This window comes from Melanostigma gelatinosum (genome assembly GCF_949748355.1).
Source record: "Melanostigma gelatinosum genome assembly, chromosome: 7".
NCBI classification, from domain to species: Eukaryota; Metazoa; Chordata; class Actinopteri; order Perciformes; family Zoarcidae; genus Melanostigma; species Melanostigma gelatinosum.
In genome coordinates, this window is record NC_136640.1 from 25,049,806 (window position 1) to 25,066,210 (window position 16,405).

At 42.5% G+C, this 16,405-nt stretch overlaps 1 protein-coding gene across 1 annotated transcript in view; it reads left to right on the plus strand.

Annotated features, from left to right (window-relative positions):
* Positions 1–16,405, plus strand: part of usp32 (ubiquitin specific peptidase 32) — a 54,088-nt gene that overhangs the window by 10,077 nt on the left and 27,606 nt on the right. Inside the window, exons 2-5 of the mRNA XM_079271684.1 lie at positions 2,247–2,374; positions 6,139–6,244; positions 8,316–8,434; positions 9,411–9,570. Coding sequence (XP_079127810.1) covers positions 2,247–2,374; positions 6,139–6,244; positions 8,316–8,434; positions 9,411–9,570 — 513 coding nt within the window. The remainder of the gene's footprint in view (positions 1–2,246; positions 2,375–6,138; positions 6,245–8,315; positions 8,435–9,410; positions 9,571–16,405) is intronic.

Here is a 16,405-nt window from a genome sequence, read left to right on the forward strand (position 1 = left end):
AACAATGCACACATTTGACACAACTGTATTTGTGCATCAATTCCATTCATGCTGATGTTTTCCATGCAGATGGTAGAAGTGTAGAGTCCGAGCTGAAGATGCAGCACGGCCTGAGTGCTTTTCCATATGACAGGAACAGCACAGTAATATAATTCGCTCACATTGATGTTGTGAAAGGGCTAGACTGTGAAGCATTGACAGAAAATGTAATGGATTACCACTCACTCAGCTGCGGTTCAGAGTAGAGCCAATAAGAAATAGCAGTAACGTGATCTGATGGTTGATGGAGAGTTGTGGTTGCTTGGGTGAAAAAAGAGAGAGCTCAAAAGAATAAGTGTGATACATTCCCACAAATATCCATGATGGTACCATGTAGCATCTCTTTTTAAAGAAGAATTGAAACATGTCAATGACAGATATGTTTTGACAATTTAAACAATGAGGCTTCTGGAGGACCGCTACGTATTCTCTTCTTGCTTTCATCAGCTGTCCTAACTACGGCTAGTCTTGTCCGTTCCATTGGGCGCTGCCGTTGACTGGTTGTGTGGAGGCTGCATTGCTACTGAGGCACAGTGTGAAGAGATGGTGCAGACAAATCTCCACACGCATTTCCACATCTCTGCCACTGCAGAAGTGTAGCAAAAGTCCCATGTGAAAAGAGTTGAAGTAGAGAGGCCTGCTGAGGTGCAGCTGATGACTTGTCTGTATTTCCATTATTTTCTATGAAATATTGAAGTTTCTAAATAGGTGTTTTGGCACGCTTGATCAAGTGGCGCTATCCATGGTCCTGAAAGAAGGCTTTAATTTGGGCACGTTAAATCAGCATTTAACCTTTTGTTCTGTTATTTAATATTGTATTCCCTATTTGTCTGGAAGGACAAGGCAAGTTACTGAATATATGTTGCACTACTTGATGAATTAAATATAAAAATGCATTAAAATATTCCTGCTGCCAACATTGGCTACATATTATACTCTGTGTTAGCAACGTTGCTAATCTTAGCTATATATTACACTGAGCGCTTAGTGAGGTGATCAGTGTTGTCTACATATTACACTCATCTTTTAGCAAGGTCGCTAACATTGGCTTCATATCACATCCTGGCGTTAGCAAGGCTGTTAACGTACATATTACTCTCAGCCATTAGCAAGGTTGCTAATGAGTAAGTGTAATAACTACACTGTACTAGTATTTTACAAATGCCAACCTGTGCCAGAGCAGTAACACCACTTCACTGTCTGGTGCACCAGCACAGCGATGCTGCTGCAGACACCACAATGGTGGATAACAAGTGAGGTGCCTGGTTCCAATACTGCAGCCGCCCTGATCTCATGGGGTTGTCTTAGCTTATATCTGCATGACGCCAAAGCAGGTCAGGATAAACTCAGGCAGAGATCTAACGTGCTGCGTTGCTTTGCCTCGATTGAGCTCAGGCCTGGATCGTCTCAAACAAGCAGACTGTAACCTGACACCTTTCACCACTACTGCTCTACCGTCATGCTGCAGTGTTTTGCTGCTGCAGCTCCCTTCAACATCACAGGCTCATTCTGATGTGCTTCGATTTGTATGAAAACTGAGTTCTTGTTGCTGCTCAGATACGTTAAGAGCTCTGTATGACAGCAGAGGCCTTTTCTGCCTGTCTCTGTCACCGTTTGCTACAAATGGTCAATCAAATGGTCAATTCTTTGATGCATTTGACTCTGACTGACTGAAATATGAGTTATGGGCTGAGCTATCATGACCATCTATTGATTATTGCTTTTTCATCATTCACATATCAGTGTTGATGACTGAAATTGTTCAGTTCAAAGCCCGTGTGTGTGTGTGTAAAAGTGAGATGTGATGTCTATTTGAGATATTTTGAGCATTTTGTCGGTCTATTTTTGGTTTGTTTCACCCAAAACACGAAACCTTTCTCAGTTTTATTTTCCTAATCCTATGCAGTGTTGCATATGTTCCTGATTTTTTTTTTTCTGGGAATTTTGAGACTTTTGACAATTCCTAGAAGATTGCATTAGCAACTTGACTTTCCAAAAACAATGTCCTGGTTACTCAGGACAAACTTAAATCTTTGTTCGGTTGAAAACAGTGCTTTTAAAGTTCCATTAGCATTACACTGTTACACTGCTAAAGGCCCATTAGCATTACACTGTTCCTGTTTGTACTTACTGTTGGTCCTGTTAGCAGATTGTTTTAAAACTGTTTGCTTATGATCTCTTTTCTTCTCCCGTCTTTTTCTGTCCAGTCACTGATGTTGAATTGAAGCGGCTGAAAGATGCCTTCAAGAGAACGAGCGGCCTCACCTACTACATGACCCAGCAGTGCTTCTACAGGGAAGTGCTGGGAGATGGAGTTCCCCCTAAAGTTGCAGAGGTAAGCCACAATAATGTCACACGCTGTGTACCATTGACCATGATGGTTAATCTAAAGTGATAGTTACAGTGAGACGCTGAAGGTAGCCACCAGCAATAGGATAGATTAAGTGAGGGGTGAGCATCCAGTGTCCCCTGCAATATGTGTCTCCTGTAGACAGCTTCCAACAGCTGACCGACTTCTTGACCGTAAATAACTGCTTTGATGTTTTCCAGTCAGGCTTTCGACAGCACCACAGCACTGAAACTGCTCTTGTTAAGGTTTTCAACGACATCCACTTGAACATAGACAATGGCAGAAGTTCAGTCTTAGTGTTACTAGATCTCAGTGCTGCATTCGACACGGTCGACCATGCCATACTCCTAGAAAGACTAAAAATCTGGGTGGGACTCTCTGGCACAGCACTTAACTGGTTTGAATCCTACTCGAAGGGCCGAGAATACTTTGTCTGTGGCTGATTACACATCAGAGCTGACTAAAATGACATGTGGTGTTCCCCAAGGTTCAATACTGGGGCCTCTTCTGTTCAACATCTACATGCTTCCACTAGCTCAGATTATGGAAAACAACAATGTGTGTTATCATAATTATGCAGACGACACACAAATCTACATAACTATGTCACCAGGGGACTATAATCCCATACAAGGGCTGGGTAACTGCATTGAACAAACCAACAACTGGATGTGCCAGAATTTTCTTCAATTAAACAAAGATAAAACAGAAGTAATTGTTTTCGGTACCAAGGACGAACAATTGAAAATCACCGCTCAGCTTCAGTCACTGATGTTAAAACCCACAAACCAAGCCAGAAATCTAGGTGTAGTTATGGATTCAGACCTCAACCTGAACAGCCATATCAAGACAATTACAAAATCAGCCTACTATCACCTGAAGAATATATCAAGGATTAGAGGACTTATGTCTCAACAGGATTTGGAAAAACTTGTCCACGCATTTATCTTCAGCAGACTGGACTACTGTAACGGTGTGTTTACAGGTCTCTGTAAAAAGTCCGTCAGAAAGCTGCAGCTGATTCAGAACGCTGCAGCTCGAGTCCTCACTAAGACCAGGAGGGTGGATCACATCACTCCAGTTCTGAGGTCTTTGCACTGGCTTCCTGTCCAACAAAGAATTGACTTTAAAATCCTGCTGTTGGTTTACAAAGCACTGAATGGTTTGGGACCAAAATACATCTCTGATCTGCTGCTACCTTATGAACCATCCCGACCCCTCAGGTCGTCTGGGACCGGTCTACTATCTGTTCCCAGAGTCAGAACTAAACATGGAGAAGCAGCGTTCAGTTTTTCTGCTCCACATATCTGGAACAAAGTCCCAGAAAGCTGCAGGTCTGCTGAGACCCTCAGCTCACTTAAATCAAGATTGAAGACTTTTCTGTTTGCTGCTGCCTTTAATTGAACCACATTCAATTAATATATTCATCAATTTCCTGCATTTCTGCATTTTACTACTGTATTTTATTTCTTACACTGTTTTTTAATAGTTTTTAAATCTCCTTTTCTTTTGCCTTATGTTTTGATGCTTTTAATGGTTTTATGTGAAGCACTTTGAATTACCTTGTTGTTGAAATGTGCTATACAAATAAACTTGCCTTGCCTTGTAGAACTGAGGTGAGAGAGGATATCTGATGAAGTACATGTTCAAAGTGGAGAAGACTTGGGTGATATTGTTTGTGTGTATGTGTGTGTGTGGTGGGACATAGGGATCAATAGTTGGTAATATTAGCTGGTGGTTCCAAGCAGAGGATACCAGGAGAACACTAACAGGAAGACGTATCTGAGAATGCTGCTTGAGCGTTCGGTAGCTGACGAGCGAGCCCTCTCGCTCCTTTTTCCTCTCTGTTGAGAGCTGCACATGCTCAGTACCGATCGGGTAAAAGCCTTGCATACTATACAGTATTTCTTCATGTTTTTGCTGAGCCAGGCCAAACAACAATGATAGTTAATAAATGATGATAATTTTCAAAATATATTTTAGTTTTTAACTTACTGGTGTCGGTTCGTGACGCTTTACTGGCTAATAAGCAAGTCCAGATATGTGAATGCATCCATTTACTATTGAACATCAGAGCATGTGTCTTCTCTCTCTTTCGCTCAGCATCTCTGCTTCCTCTTTTCCTTTGTCACCATGGCAGCAGTTACTGCGGTGACAGCGGTCCAGATCTAAGGTTACTGCTGGTCTGCTCAAACAGAAACATGGCTGCTGCACATTCTGACAGTTCAAAGGAAGCCGAGCCTAATCAGTCAGTGGAGACGCAGACATGTTCTTGTTAATATTCAGAAATCTCAGTGACACCAAGTCTACATTGGGTTTCAACACATTCTTCTTTTGATTGAAGATGTTAAACAGATTCAGTTATCCTGAGAGCAGACACGATGCTGTTTTTACACACACTCCATCGTCCATCATTACTCATGTAATAGGTGAGGTTTAAAATTAAATCGGACTTTCTGTATCTGCGAGGGTCCGTGTGGGTCCGCTTTGGCCCACGTGACATTAATTTGGTCATCCACCCATGTCCGCGAGGGTCTGCGCTTTGTGGACGTCGGCACGCAGCCCCATATTTGTGACCACGTGGACTGTACGCACAGCAGGTGGTCCGACTGCGCAAGCTTTGGTTTCGTTCCAGTCCAGTTGGCGCCATATGCATCTCAAGCTGGTTTGCCAAGAAGAGGCTTGTTGTGAACGGATGTTCTGCCCGTAACCACTTAAGCCCAGTAACATTTATTTATTTATTTATTTATTTATATATATATATATATATATATATACGCATGCATGCATGCATTCATTCAGACACACACACTGCTCTGTAACCTTCTTCGTGCTCTGAGTGCAGCTTAGCAAAATGACAACAGGGCCCTGAGACATTTACATGTTTGAAGGTTAGAAACAGTTTTATGCTGATGGTGATACATTTAATTTTTTGTAGTTTTTAGCATGACAGGCACTGGCTCATGAAGCAACCTTTAATATGATTCTAAGGCCAGTAAAACAAGTCGACTTAGACACTTATAGAATTAACAATGCACACATTTGACACAACTGTATTTGTGCATCAATTCCATTCATGCTGATGTTTTCCATGCAGATGGTAGAAGTGTAGAGTGTACAGAAGTATTATTCTCTTCCTGTATTCTTACCTGAAAGAAATTAATTATTTCTACAATCTTTCACAAAGCTCACACATGTTGCTGCTGTGTTTGCTGTATTTACCAAGCATGTGCAGAAGTTTCTCTCAAATTGAAAAGCGCTTTAAGAACAAAAGTGTACATACAAAGTAAAGATCGATCTGTCATGGCCCTGCTCGTGCAGTGTTGCGCCCCCTGCTGTCTGTAAAAAACAATCCTTCCTGCTGCGACTGCAGTCCAGAGTAGAAGAGTAACATTTAACAGCATTCCAACAATTATGTCCTCACACAGCCTCTCATTCTCAGCACATTACTTCATAATAGGCATCACATTAATTACACAGCTGCTTTATGAGATTGTAGGAGATATTCCAGGTGTTTGTGATGTTGATATCAACCCATTTCATTTTTCATTAAAAACAGTTGCATTGATGTGGACATGAGGACATGCTGTTATCAAATTCACTGGTGACGCATCCACTCGTTTCCCTGTTGTCAGTGCTATAATAAAATGAATGGACTTTTTGATCATGTTGGATACAGGGTGAGCATGAGGTGATTATGCGGTTCTCTATTTGTGTTCACATTGTGCCGTGTTTTGCATGTGTTTCAGGTGATCTACACCTCATTCGGAGGCTCGTCCAAAGGGCTGCACTTCAACAACCTGATCGTGGGTCTGGTGCTTCTGACCAGAGGACGCGATGAGGAGAAGGCCAAGTGTAAGTTGTTCCTGATGCGTCAACAGGAAGTCTGTGTTGGTAATGTACACTTGTTTTGTTGTTCTCCTAAACGTCGCAGTGTATAGATGTTTCCAACCACCCATAACCATAAACTACAAATACCATATTTCATATCATTGTCAGAAAACGGGTTTACAGCAAATGCTGTAGTTGGTCTTACTCAGTAAGTGTTCTGAAGTATTCAGTTACAGTGTGAGGTTATATGTACTGATCCATAGACCTCTAGATTTGCAGCAGTTTGGAGAAGCAGACAGGACTTACTGCATGGAAGCAAAGCGTTGTACTGCTGTGGACAAAACGTAAGGTAGCCAACTAAAAGAAATCAATCTCAGTTCAAGTGTGCTCTATATTTAGAATATTGACTACGTTATCTATGATCTCTTCAAAGCCACAAGACTCCTTTGACAAACATTTCCCCTCACTGAACAGGGAGGTAGTTTAGTCTGTTTGTGTTACTGTGGGACTTTTGGGTTTTGAAAGATGAGTTTAGTTTGAAACTAACCAATCGAGGCAACGGTAGACCAGCAACTATTGTGTTCCGTGAGGTTACAATTACTGGTTTTGTCAACGGAGACCTGTGGCTCTGAAGACAGTATAGCTGGATACATATAGTAGGCTTCAGGTCAGAAAGGGCTGTCTGACAGCAAGATGAAGTGGAGTATATAGTGTACACTAAAACTAACTTTTGGTGGCTGAAATACATTTTGCTGCCCCGATCCACAGCAGTACATTGAAGCCCAAAAATACTTTTTCCATAGACTTATATTTGGCAAGAGATGTCTGTATGTCAGCGTATAATTGTTGGAATGCTGTTAAGCATTAAGCTTAACAGCATTCCAACAATTATATTCCACACGCAACCCCCCTCAGTGCTATGTATGGTTATGTGCGAGAGGTGGCCACACAGCTCGCATAGACACGCACCCACAGGAGTATCAATCAGGCGTTACTCCTGCCTGACATCTTATCAGCCACTTGGATGAGGCATCCGAGCCTGATTAGAACTCATTCGATACAATTTTGATAAAAGGTCGCCATCTCGGAGGAGATGTTAGAAGAACTCTTTTTCCTGCACAAATTGGCGGTTTTTTTCCATGCTGGAAGGACCATCTGGAAGGAAAGTCTTTTAATGTTGCAGGGTTTTAGTCTTTAACATTAATAATGCTCAGCGCAGGCTTTAAGAACCGTGCCACATATAGTATCATAAACGTCCTCACTTCTAATATCAGTAGCCAAAGCTGGAGGAGCCCTCAGGTTTTTCTTTAATCCATTCCGTGTTTTTAATAAAATCATGACAAACTAAATGTGTAACTCATCAGCTAACAGTTTATCTGAATTAAAGCCAAGCCAGAGCAATGTTGGTAATGCTTCTGCAGTATTCTCCTGCAGCAGTTACACCGGCAGATTCTAAAGTATTTCTATCTTTTCAAGTTTTCTTTTAAATGTAACCTCAGTGTTCCTTAATATAAAACAGAGAAGCCTCCTGGATACTTTTATTATACTGTAGCTTTATGTTTTTGACGTGGCGGATGCCTCTAAATGCTACACATGAACCCCTGCCTGCTGTTGCTATGGAGAAGAAGCCAGCCAGTTGCGCAAATCAGAGCTGCAGCAAATTTGAATACTTTAGTACAACAGCTGGGAACAAAGCATTGCACTGTCACTGCTGAATTCATCCCAAAATGTCCCAGAATTTGACTGAATTGATTTTAAGCTACTGAATATATTTTTCTACAAAGCCCCGTCTTCATGTTTTGCCTCCCCTTAATAGTGTACGTCAGCATTTTAAGAGCTGTGATTGGATGTATTTTGCCCAAATGTACCGCTTAGTCTCTTGGTCTTCCTCTGCCTGCCTCTCTCTCTCTCTTTAGTCTTGTTCTTCTGGCTGTGGTGGATGTGCTGCATGCAGGCTAATCCATCAGGACGTTGTTGACATTGTAGCTTCTGTCGTCCTTACTGCTGCTACATCCAAGAGGCCTGCCCTGCTGTGATAAAGCTGACATCTCGTGTGTGTGTGTGTGTGTGTGTGTTTCCGTTTCCGCGCTCACAGACCTTTTCAGCCTGTTTGCCAGCGATCTAGGTGGACATGCAGCCAGGGAAGATATAGAAGCAGTTCTGCAGGTCCTGGATGGAGAAGTCCCGACCTCCCTGAAGAAGTGCTTCAGTGAGGTCAGCAAACACCACAGGCTGCCTGTCACCACATGGATATACATATGAACATCTACAACCATCCTAGTCATAACTTGCATTTCACCTTCGTTATCTGCTTGGCTCATATCTTTTAGTTTGTTTTTACCAGTACAGTCACATGGTCATAAAGGTTACGTTTGCCACATGGAGCCAATTCCACAGATATGATACAAAGACTATTATTCTACAGGTTGTTTGAGTACAAATCATGATCTACCATAAATAGCCTCGGTAAGTACAACACAGTAAAACAAAAAAGATCCACACTGTTGGATAACATTAATATCAGGGATCTCCAGATCAAGTTTTATAGGAACCCTGATCCGGGGACACGCTGATACTGAGTCGATCTTGACTTTTTCGGCCGTTGCCTTCTTTGGTTTTTTGGAACCAGAAGAAGATCTGAGGAGAAATGTTACAATTAACTTTCATGAACTGAAAACAAACTGTGAAAGGGTTAAATTCGTAAGATGAAAAACACGTCGCAGACAAGACAATACTGTGGTCATGACCTGTCAATCACAAGATAGCCACACCCTAAAGCATTGTATGTTCTGTTTGACTCTGTGTTCTTCTTCTGTTGGTTAATTTCCACATTTCCAGTGTATTTTACATCCCTTGTCCCATGTGGATAGCTTTGATTACATTTTGCCTGCTTTTGAGACGTCCACCTCTAAGACCTTTGCTTACAGTCTAATACAATTCATGTGCATGGAACTTTGATTGTGATGTATGCAGCATTTAAAGTATTCAAAAATTTGTCAGAACTTTCCAAATAATTGAAAAGTTATCTCGAATCTAATACAGGGTATTACTGGTTCTATCAAAACCACCTGGTACTGTAAGGTGTTTCCAAGTCAGAGCTCACTGTATTCAAAGTTGAATTCAGACAGAAATTTGTATTGGAAACTGAGTAAATATGCAGAACATCTGACGTGTGTGTGTGCTGTGACAGGGCGACAAGGTGAACTATGAGCGCTTCAGGAACTGGCTGCTACAGAACAAGGAGGCCTTCACTTTGTCCAGATGGCTTCTGTCTGGAGGAGTGTGTGTTACGCTCACAGACGACAGCGACACACCTACCTTCTACCAGACACTGGCTGGCGTCACACACTGTGAGTCCCGAAAACACCCGACACAATCAATGTGTCTGCATACATTGATTGTCCACACAGGCAGATGTGTTTACTTGTTGACAGCAGCTCAACACCAGTGAAAAAGAAAGAAGCAGCGTTGGGATGAATTTGTGAATGGGAACAGTAACTTGTGCCACTCATCTGAGTATGACATCACGACATTGTCTTACTGGTGGAATCAATGCAAATATACATTGTGCTGAATTCACCATGTGAGACATTACTGTACAGGTGTACCAAGCTTTTATTGGTGACATACCTGAGACATGATAATAAAACATAATATAACATAAAACATAGGGCTTATGCCCTTGGAACTGCTGGAATGGAAACAGTACTTCTGTTAAATTGATGAACTAAGATGAGCAGAGTAGGACACGACTGTCCTTGTACTGGTAGAATTAGTTATGGCAGGTAAACAACAGCAGGTAAACATGGAGGAAATGTTGAGAATTGATCAAATTGGAGCAGATCATAAATCATGTTATTAAAAACAGTGAGGAATACAGACATGTTTCTAATATAAGCCTGTTTTAGCTCGTCTGATTTGAGTTCATTTGCTAGGAATCAGAATCAGAAACCGTTTATTGCCATTGTATGTTGAACATACAAGGAATTTGACATGACGGGAGGTGCGCAACATATAACAACAATCAACAACAATCGGCAATGCAAAGTACAAACACTTACAGAAAATATAAGATAAAGTGGAATATAGGATAAAGTGAAATATAAAGTGAAGTCGAGTGCACAAGCGGACAGGTAACAGGACTATAAACCAGTGAGATGTAAGTGTAGTGTGAAAGTGTTGAGCGTAATAGAAGGGATGTGCGGGGGAGTGACCGGTGGGAAATTGTCCTGGGGATGACAGAGTCAGTGGGGGTCCCGGGCTCTGTTAATGAGCCCGATTGCCTTTTCATGAATCCTTCTCTCCTTCACCAGACCAGGTGTGTCTCCTCCCTCCGCTTCCTCTCTGACACCCTCTGCACTGCACGGTGCAGTCTGCACGGTGCAGTCTGCACTGGTCAATGTGTTTGTAGATGCTTGAGAGCTGTGGCATCCAAATTTCTTTTATTTGAAGACAGCTTCACCTGCCACAGTTGACTCTCAGTAACCTTTTGAGTGGGTGGTGGTATTCTTGCCTAATGTTGGTGTAACCGGTGGTAACATGGATGGTATTCAGCTGCTGAAGTTATTCAGGGGTCAACTGCAGATCAAGTGTAAATATACAGTGAAAAGTTTGGGGTCCCCTGTGATGTTATGACTATTTCAACAGAGACTAAAAAAAGTACAATTCAGACTATTATTTTCATTTGAAACAGTTTTGGCCCAAAAAGAATAATTAAAAGGTTCAAACCCACGTCCAGACAGTGCAACATGTCAGGGAGAATACTCGTAACCGTTGATTGTCTAGAAAAGCATACGTGACCCTCGATCATCACTGAACCCAGCGGTGCATTTGGGCTCTAAATATTTTGGGCCCTCCGCCCAAAGGTTACGTTGAAGAGGTTCAAACTGTGATTTGTCCGCCCATCGTGTGTTCAGCTGATCTTCCAACAGTGCTAACCCTGCACCAACCTTCTCATTCTGTTGTGACGTTTTAAGAATAGCTTTGCTTAAGAGACACACCTGATCATATTGCAGCTTGTTATTGGCTGTATTATTATTATTATTGTGCACTTGACACTGAAACGGGAAGCTGTTCCTGTTTAAAGCCACATACATTTTGATGCTCAGCTTCCAGTTAGTTTCTTTTACCAGTGACCGATTTCTTCTGTTCTTATTCAACTGTTGCTCAGAGGGATCTTTGTCTCTTTCACAATTGTCAGGCTCGTTGAACCGTTGTCCAACATTTTGTTCTCCGTGTACAAAACAAGACCTTTTTTGTAAACCCTTTTTATATCATATATTTGTGAAGAGGACTTTCAACAACCTAGAAGCATGAAAGACAATTCAGAAGTATAGAGCAGTCCTCTCAGCCAACTGACTGTAAGGAAACAAGCTTTTGTGTCAGGTGACCCCAAACCTTTGAGTGGCAGCAGTCTATATTCTTTATGGTTGTTTCTTTGCTTTATTAAAATGACCTCAGAAAATGAAGTCATGCCAAGTGAATCAGAACGGGCGTAAATTCCACGCAAACATTTTGCCTTTATTTTTATTGACCTTCTTGTTCATGGAAATACTGCATTTAATTTGTATTTGTCAGTATATAGTGAACTAGCTGGCAGAGTTCTCTCTCAAAACAACTGGTGGCTGTTTGCTGGTCTTTAGACCCCAACAGAACAGGACATGACTTTAGTGGGGAAGTGAGTGGACATAAGGAGGTAAATGTGGCACCTGTGGACTCGAGGCGCGGTTGTTCGACTGTGCTTCACAGTTGTTCCGTCCTCTTGTTTGTGTGACTTGATATGTTGGCAAGATGCATATATTTGCAAGTCCAAGAGAAGTTGTGTTGTTATACATGTCAACATTTAGCCTCCGTCCTTGTAAGACCGTTTACTGTAGAAATTCATTTATTTCCGGTGCATGGAAAATAAAAACAATCGACAGTGCCTATGTTTACGTGCACCAAATATCCTGTTTTTTGCCCTTATTACGAAGCACACAATATTCCTAATAAGCTGTTTACATGCTGAATGAAATTAATTATCCGCTAAAATCCTGTTTACATGCAGCCGTGCATATTCATTCTCGGCTGTGTTTTTCCGGGTCGATGCCCTAACATGTCGTTTATTAGGTCAAACTATGGAAAAGTGAAAGCAAGTGAAAGCCATTTAGCTACTTTACATCATGTTTCTCCTTCCGACCAGAAATGGGGGCTGTCGTATTTGGAATAATAGTAGAATGCGAGTGTGCATGTAAACGTAGACAGTAATGCAGTTTTTAAAAGTTGTCGGACGAGTAAATTTAGCCCGGCTTTATTTAGCCAATTAAGGACAGAGGGCTGGAAAAAAGCTGGATGCTGCCTTTAATCTGCCTGCTCCCAGTTTATCCTCTTAACTTAGTGTCTGTTGGGGAGAGAGAGTGACCGACACAAACCTGGTTCTTAACTCTTGCCAGAACAAGAACGCGAAGCTTGACTCATGGCGGAGCTCGAATCCTTTGCTAGCGGACACCGTCGCTGTGTTATGAGCGTAGAAATCTGTGGGAATAACGGCCATGAGGACAGGATGACGTAGGTTCTGTGAGCCGCTGTCACCGGGAGTTTGCTATGGTAATGCTGGCTGTGGCAGCACCTCTCTAAGGATGTTCCCTGGATAATGGTATGGTGTCTCTGCTGTCACCCGGGGAGAGTCGCACCTCTAGGTCCAGACGAGGCCCCTGCCATAGAGACAGCAGCAGTAAAGTGACTGCTCTTCAGTGTGGAGACCTTGTGACTGATGTTCATGCTCTCCTCTGGAACAGCCATTGGAAGGCTTTGTTGGAACTATGTTTGGTTGTTCACCCTTTTGATTCACGTTGATAGATAAGGGCACTTTCTCTGGTTAGTTTTGTTATTGGTTTACAGAGAAATGAATAGAAATGTATATTTGTCATTGTTGTGAATAGGGCTGGATGTCAAACCTCCAAAACCTTCATGGTCACAACCAAGATGTGTTCATAGAACCTAAGATTGAAAACAGTCAAGTACTGAAAGGTTGCGTCTGTTGTGAATTGTTTTGATTGCATAACGTAATCAATATGGCTCATGTTGCTTGGGTAACATTGTTGATGTTGTTCAGCTGTAGATGTGAGAAGCTTAGTTGACCGGATTTACTTTCATTGTGAATAGCATGAAACAGGAAGTGCTTTTACTTTGAAGAGCGAGAAGTAACATGGTACATGTCTTATTGATGCTAACAACAATGATGATGATGATAAGTGAAAAATCATATGTCGGGTGCAAAAGCGCGGTCTGTTCACTGTAACAGTTGTAATGCTGCAGTTTCAGGAAGTAAAGTGTTCCGTTCAAAACCAGACGTGTCTTGGTCGTCATTAGAAGCTCCACTTCACAACAGCGTCACATGCCCTTTACACTCATTTAACACTCATGCAGTTAAGGTAGTTAAGCATTTGCCAGAGTAAACTGCCACACTCTAATTCTGCCACCTTTACAAAGCTTTGAAATCCAGCTCTACACTGATGTAACCTCCAGCTCTACACTGATGTAACCTCCAGCTCTACACTGATGTAACCTCCAGCTCTGCACTGATGTAACCTCCAGCTCTGCACTGATGTAACCTCCAGCTCTGCACTGATGTAACCTCCAGCTCTGCACTGATGTAACCTCCAGCTCTGCACTGATGTAACCTCCAGCTCTACACTGATGTAACCTCCAGCTCTACACTGATGTAACCTCCAGCTCTACACTGATGTAACCTCCAGCTCTGCACTGATGTAACCTCCAGCTCTGCACTGATGTAACCTCCAGCTCTACACTGATGTAACCTCCAGCTCTACACTGATGTAACCTCCAGCTCTACACTGATGTAACCTCCAGCTCTGCACTGATGTAACCTCCAGCTCTGCACTGATGTAACCTCCAGCTCTACACTGATGTAACCTCCAGCTCTACACTGATGTAACCTCCAGCTCTACACTGATGTAACCTCCAGCTCTGCACTGATGTAACCTCCAGCTCTACACTGATGTAACCTCCAGCTCTACACTGATGTAACCTCCAGCTCTACACTGATGTAACCTCCAGCTCTACACTGATGTAACCTCCAGCTCTGCACTGATGTAACCTCCAGCTCTACACTGATGTAACCTCCAGCTCTACACTGATGTAACCTCCAGCTCTACACTGATGTAACCTCCAGCTCTGCACTGATGTAACCTCCAGCTCTACACTGATGTAACCTCCAGCTCTACACTGATGTAACCTCCAGCTCTACACTGATGTAACCTCCAGCTCTACACTGATGTAACCTCCAGCTCTACACTGATGTAACCTCCAGCTCTACACTGATGTAACCTCCAGCTCTACACTGATGTAACCTCCAGCTCTACACTGATGTAACCTCCAGCTCTGCACTGATGTAACCTCCAGCTCTACACTGATATTAGTAGAAGCTAAGATAGATGGGAGATGTACACGAGGCGATCCATAGTGGGTAATGACTTTTCTAGATTAGGAGTCAGACGGTAGCACAGCTGTCATGAGGAATGCTCAGCATGACCAACACAAGTACCTATTTCCCTCCTTGTCTACCAGGAATAATCACTGATGCATTAACTGAAGCTGCTATTCAGAGCTTGATTATTCTGCTTCTTAGTCTTGCGTGGGTGAGCGTGTGCGTGTTTTATGATTATTGCCTCAGACGTGTTCTTCCCTGTTTTTGTTGAGTTAGCTGCAGTTTCCAATTCAGCTTTGAGATGGAAAGGTAGTCATGAGTCTCAAGCGCTCGGTCCATGCCTTAGTCCATACCTTAGTCCAGGGGTACTCAACTTCGGAGGCCAAGAGGGCCACATTTAAACCACAACAGGTGCAAAGGGCCACAAATTATTATTAACATATATTTGTACCATTTTATTCACTGTATTTACTACTGCTGTTTAATATGCTGTCTTGCTAGTCATTTTTAATGCATTCCAAAGCATCATGGAATATTTAACAAATATTCTCAATTTCAGTAACAAATGTAGTGTAGCGACTGCGTTTCCAAGGATGACAAGTGTTGGTCAAGCTGATGTTTTATTAACACTGGAGTGAATAGCTTTGCATTGATGACATTGATAAAGTTTGCAATTGCTACTTTTCCTATTGAGAGCTCTGAGTCTGCATTTCACAAATATTAATAACAATAACAATATAACAAACAACTGTTTACTTATTCCTAGTGAGAGCTCTGAGTCTGCATTCTTTTCACAAGTCCTTTCAGATCTGGTTGTTGCTCAGTTGTAGCTGCTCTGAGATAGTCTGCCAAATGTCTGTCAGTTAGACGGGAACGCTGCTTTGATTTTATTATTCCCATGGCAGAGAAGGAGCTTTCACACACATAAGTAGATCCAAAGCAGATCAGGATTTTCTGAGCACACAGGATTAATGCAGGGTATGTGTTCCTCAGAACACAGGATATCCAGAATGTGTCAATGCTCTCCTCCTTGTGTCTTTCTTTGAGGATGTTGTTGTGCTGCAGCTCTATGAGTTGTTCCTCAAACGCAACCCTTTCGACTCCAAATTGCCCAGATGTGACTGAGACTGAAGTAGCCTGTACGTCACAAGCAAAGGGATTCTCTGTGAATGCCAGCACGGGTTCCAAGGATTTAACGTCCGCGAACCGGGAGGAAAACTCCTCTTTCAATTCCATGAGGTAGGCGCAGTAAGGGGTGGGTGAAAATGAACCTGGTTGTGACACTTGGGCCTGTAGAACAGGAAAGTGTGTGAAATTTCCTACCTCAAGCTGCTGCGCAAACAGGCTCAGTTTGGTTTCAAATGCAGCCACATCATTCATCATCATCGGCAGAACCTTTTGTTTTCCTTGAAGCTTAAGATTGAGTGAATTCAAGTGACGCGTTATATCAGTCAGAAAAGCGGTGTTGTGCATGCATGTGTCATCTTCCAGGGGTGCCAGTAAATCACGTCGGCCCCTCGCTTCCAAAAATATGCGCACAGCTGGTAGCAGCTCCATGAAGCGATCGAGGACCTTTCCGCGACTAAGCCACCTGACCTCCGCATGCATCGCCAAGTCAGTGTATGCACTTTCAAACTCTTGGACCAAGGAACGGAACTGTCTGTGTTTCAATGCGTGTGCAAGAATAAAATTGACTGTTCGTGTCACAGAGTCCATTGTCACTTTGAGCTCTCCACCTCTCAGCTTGCTGCACAATT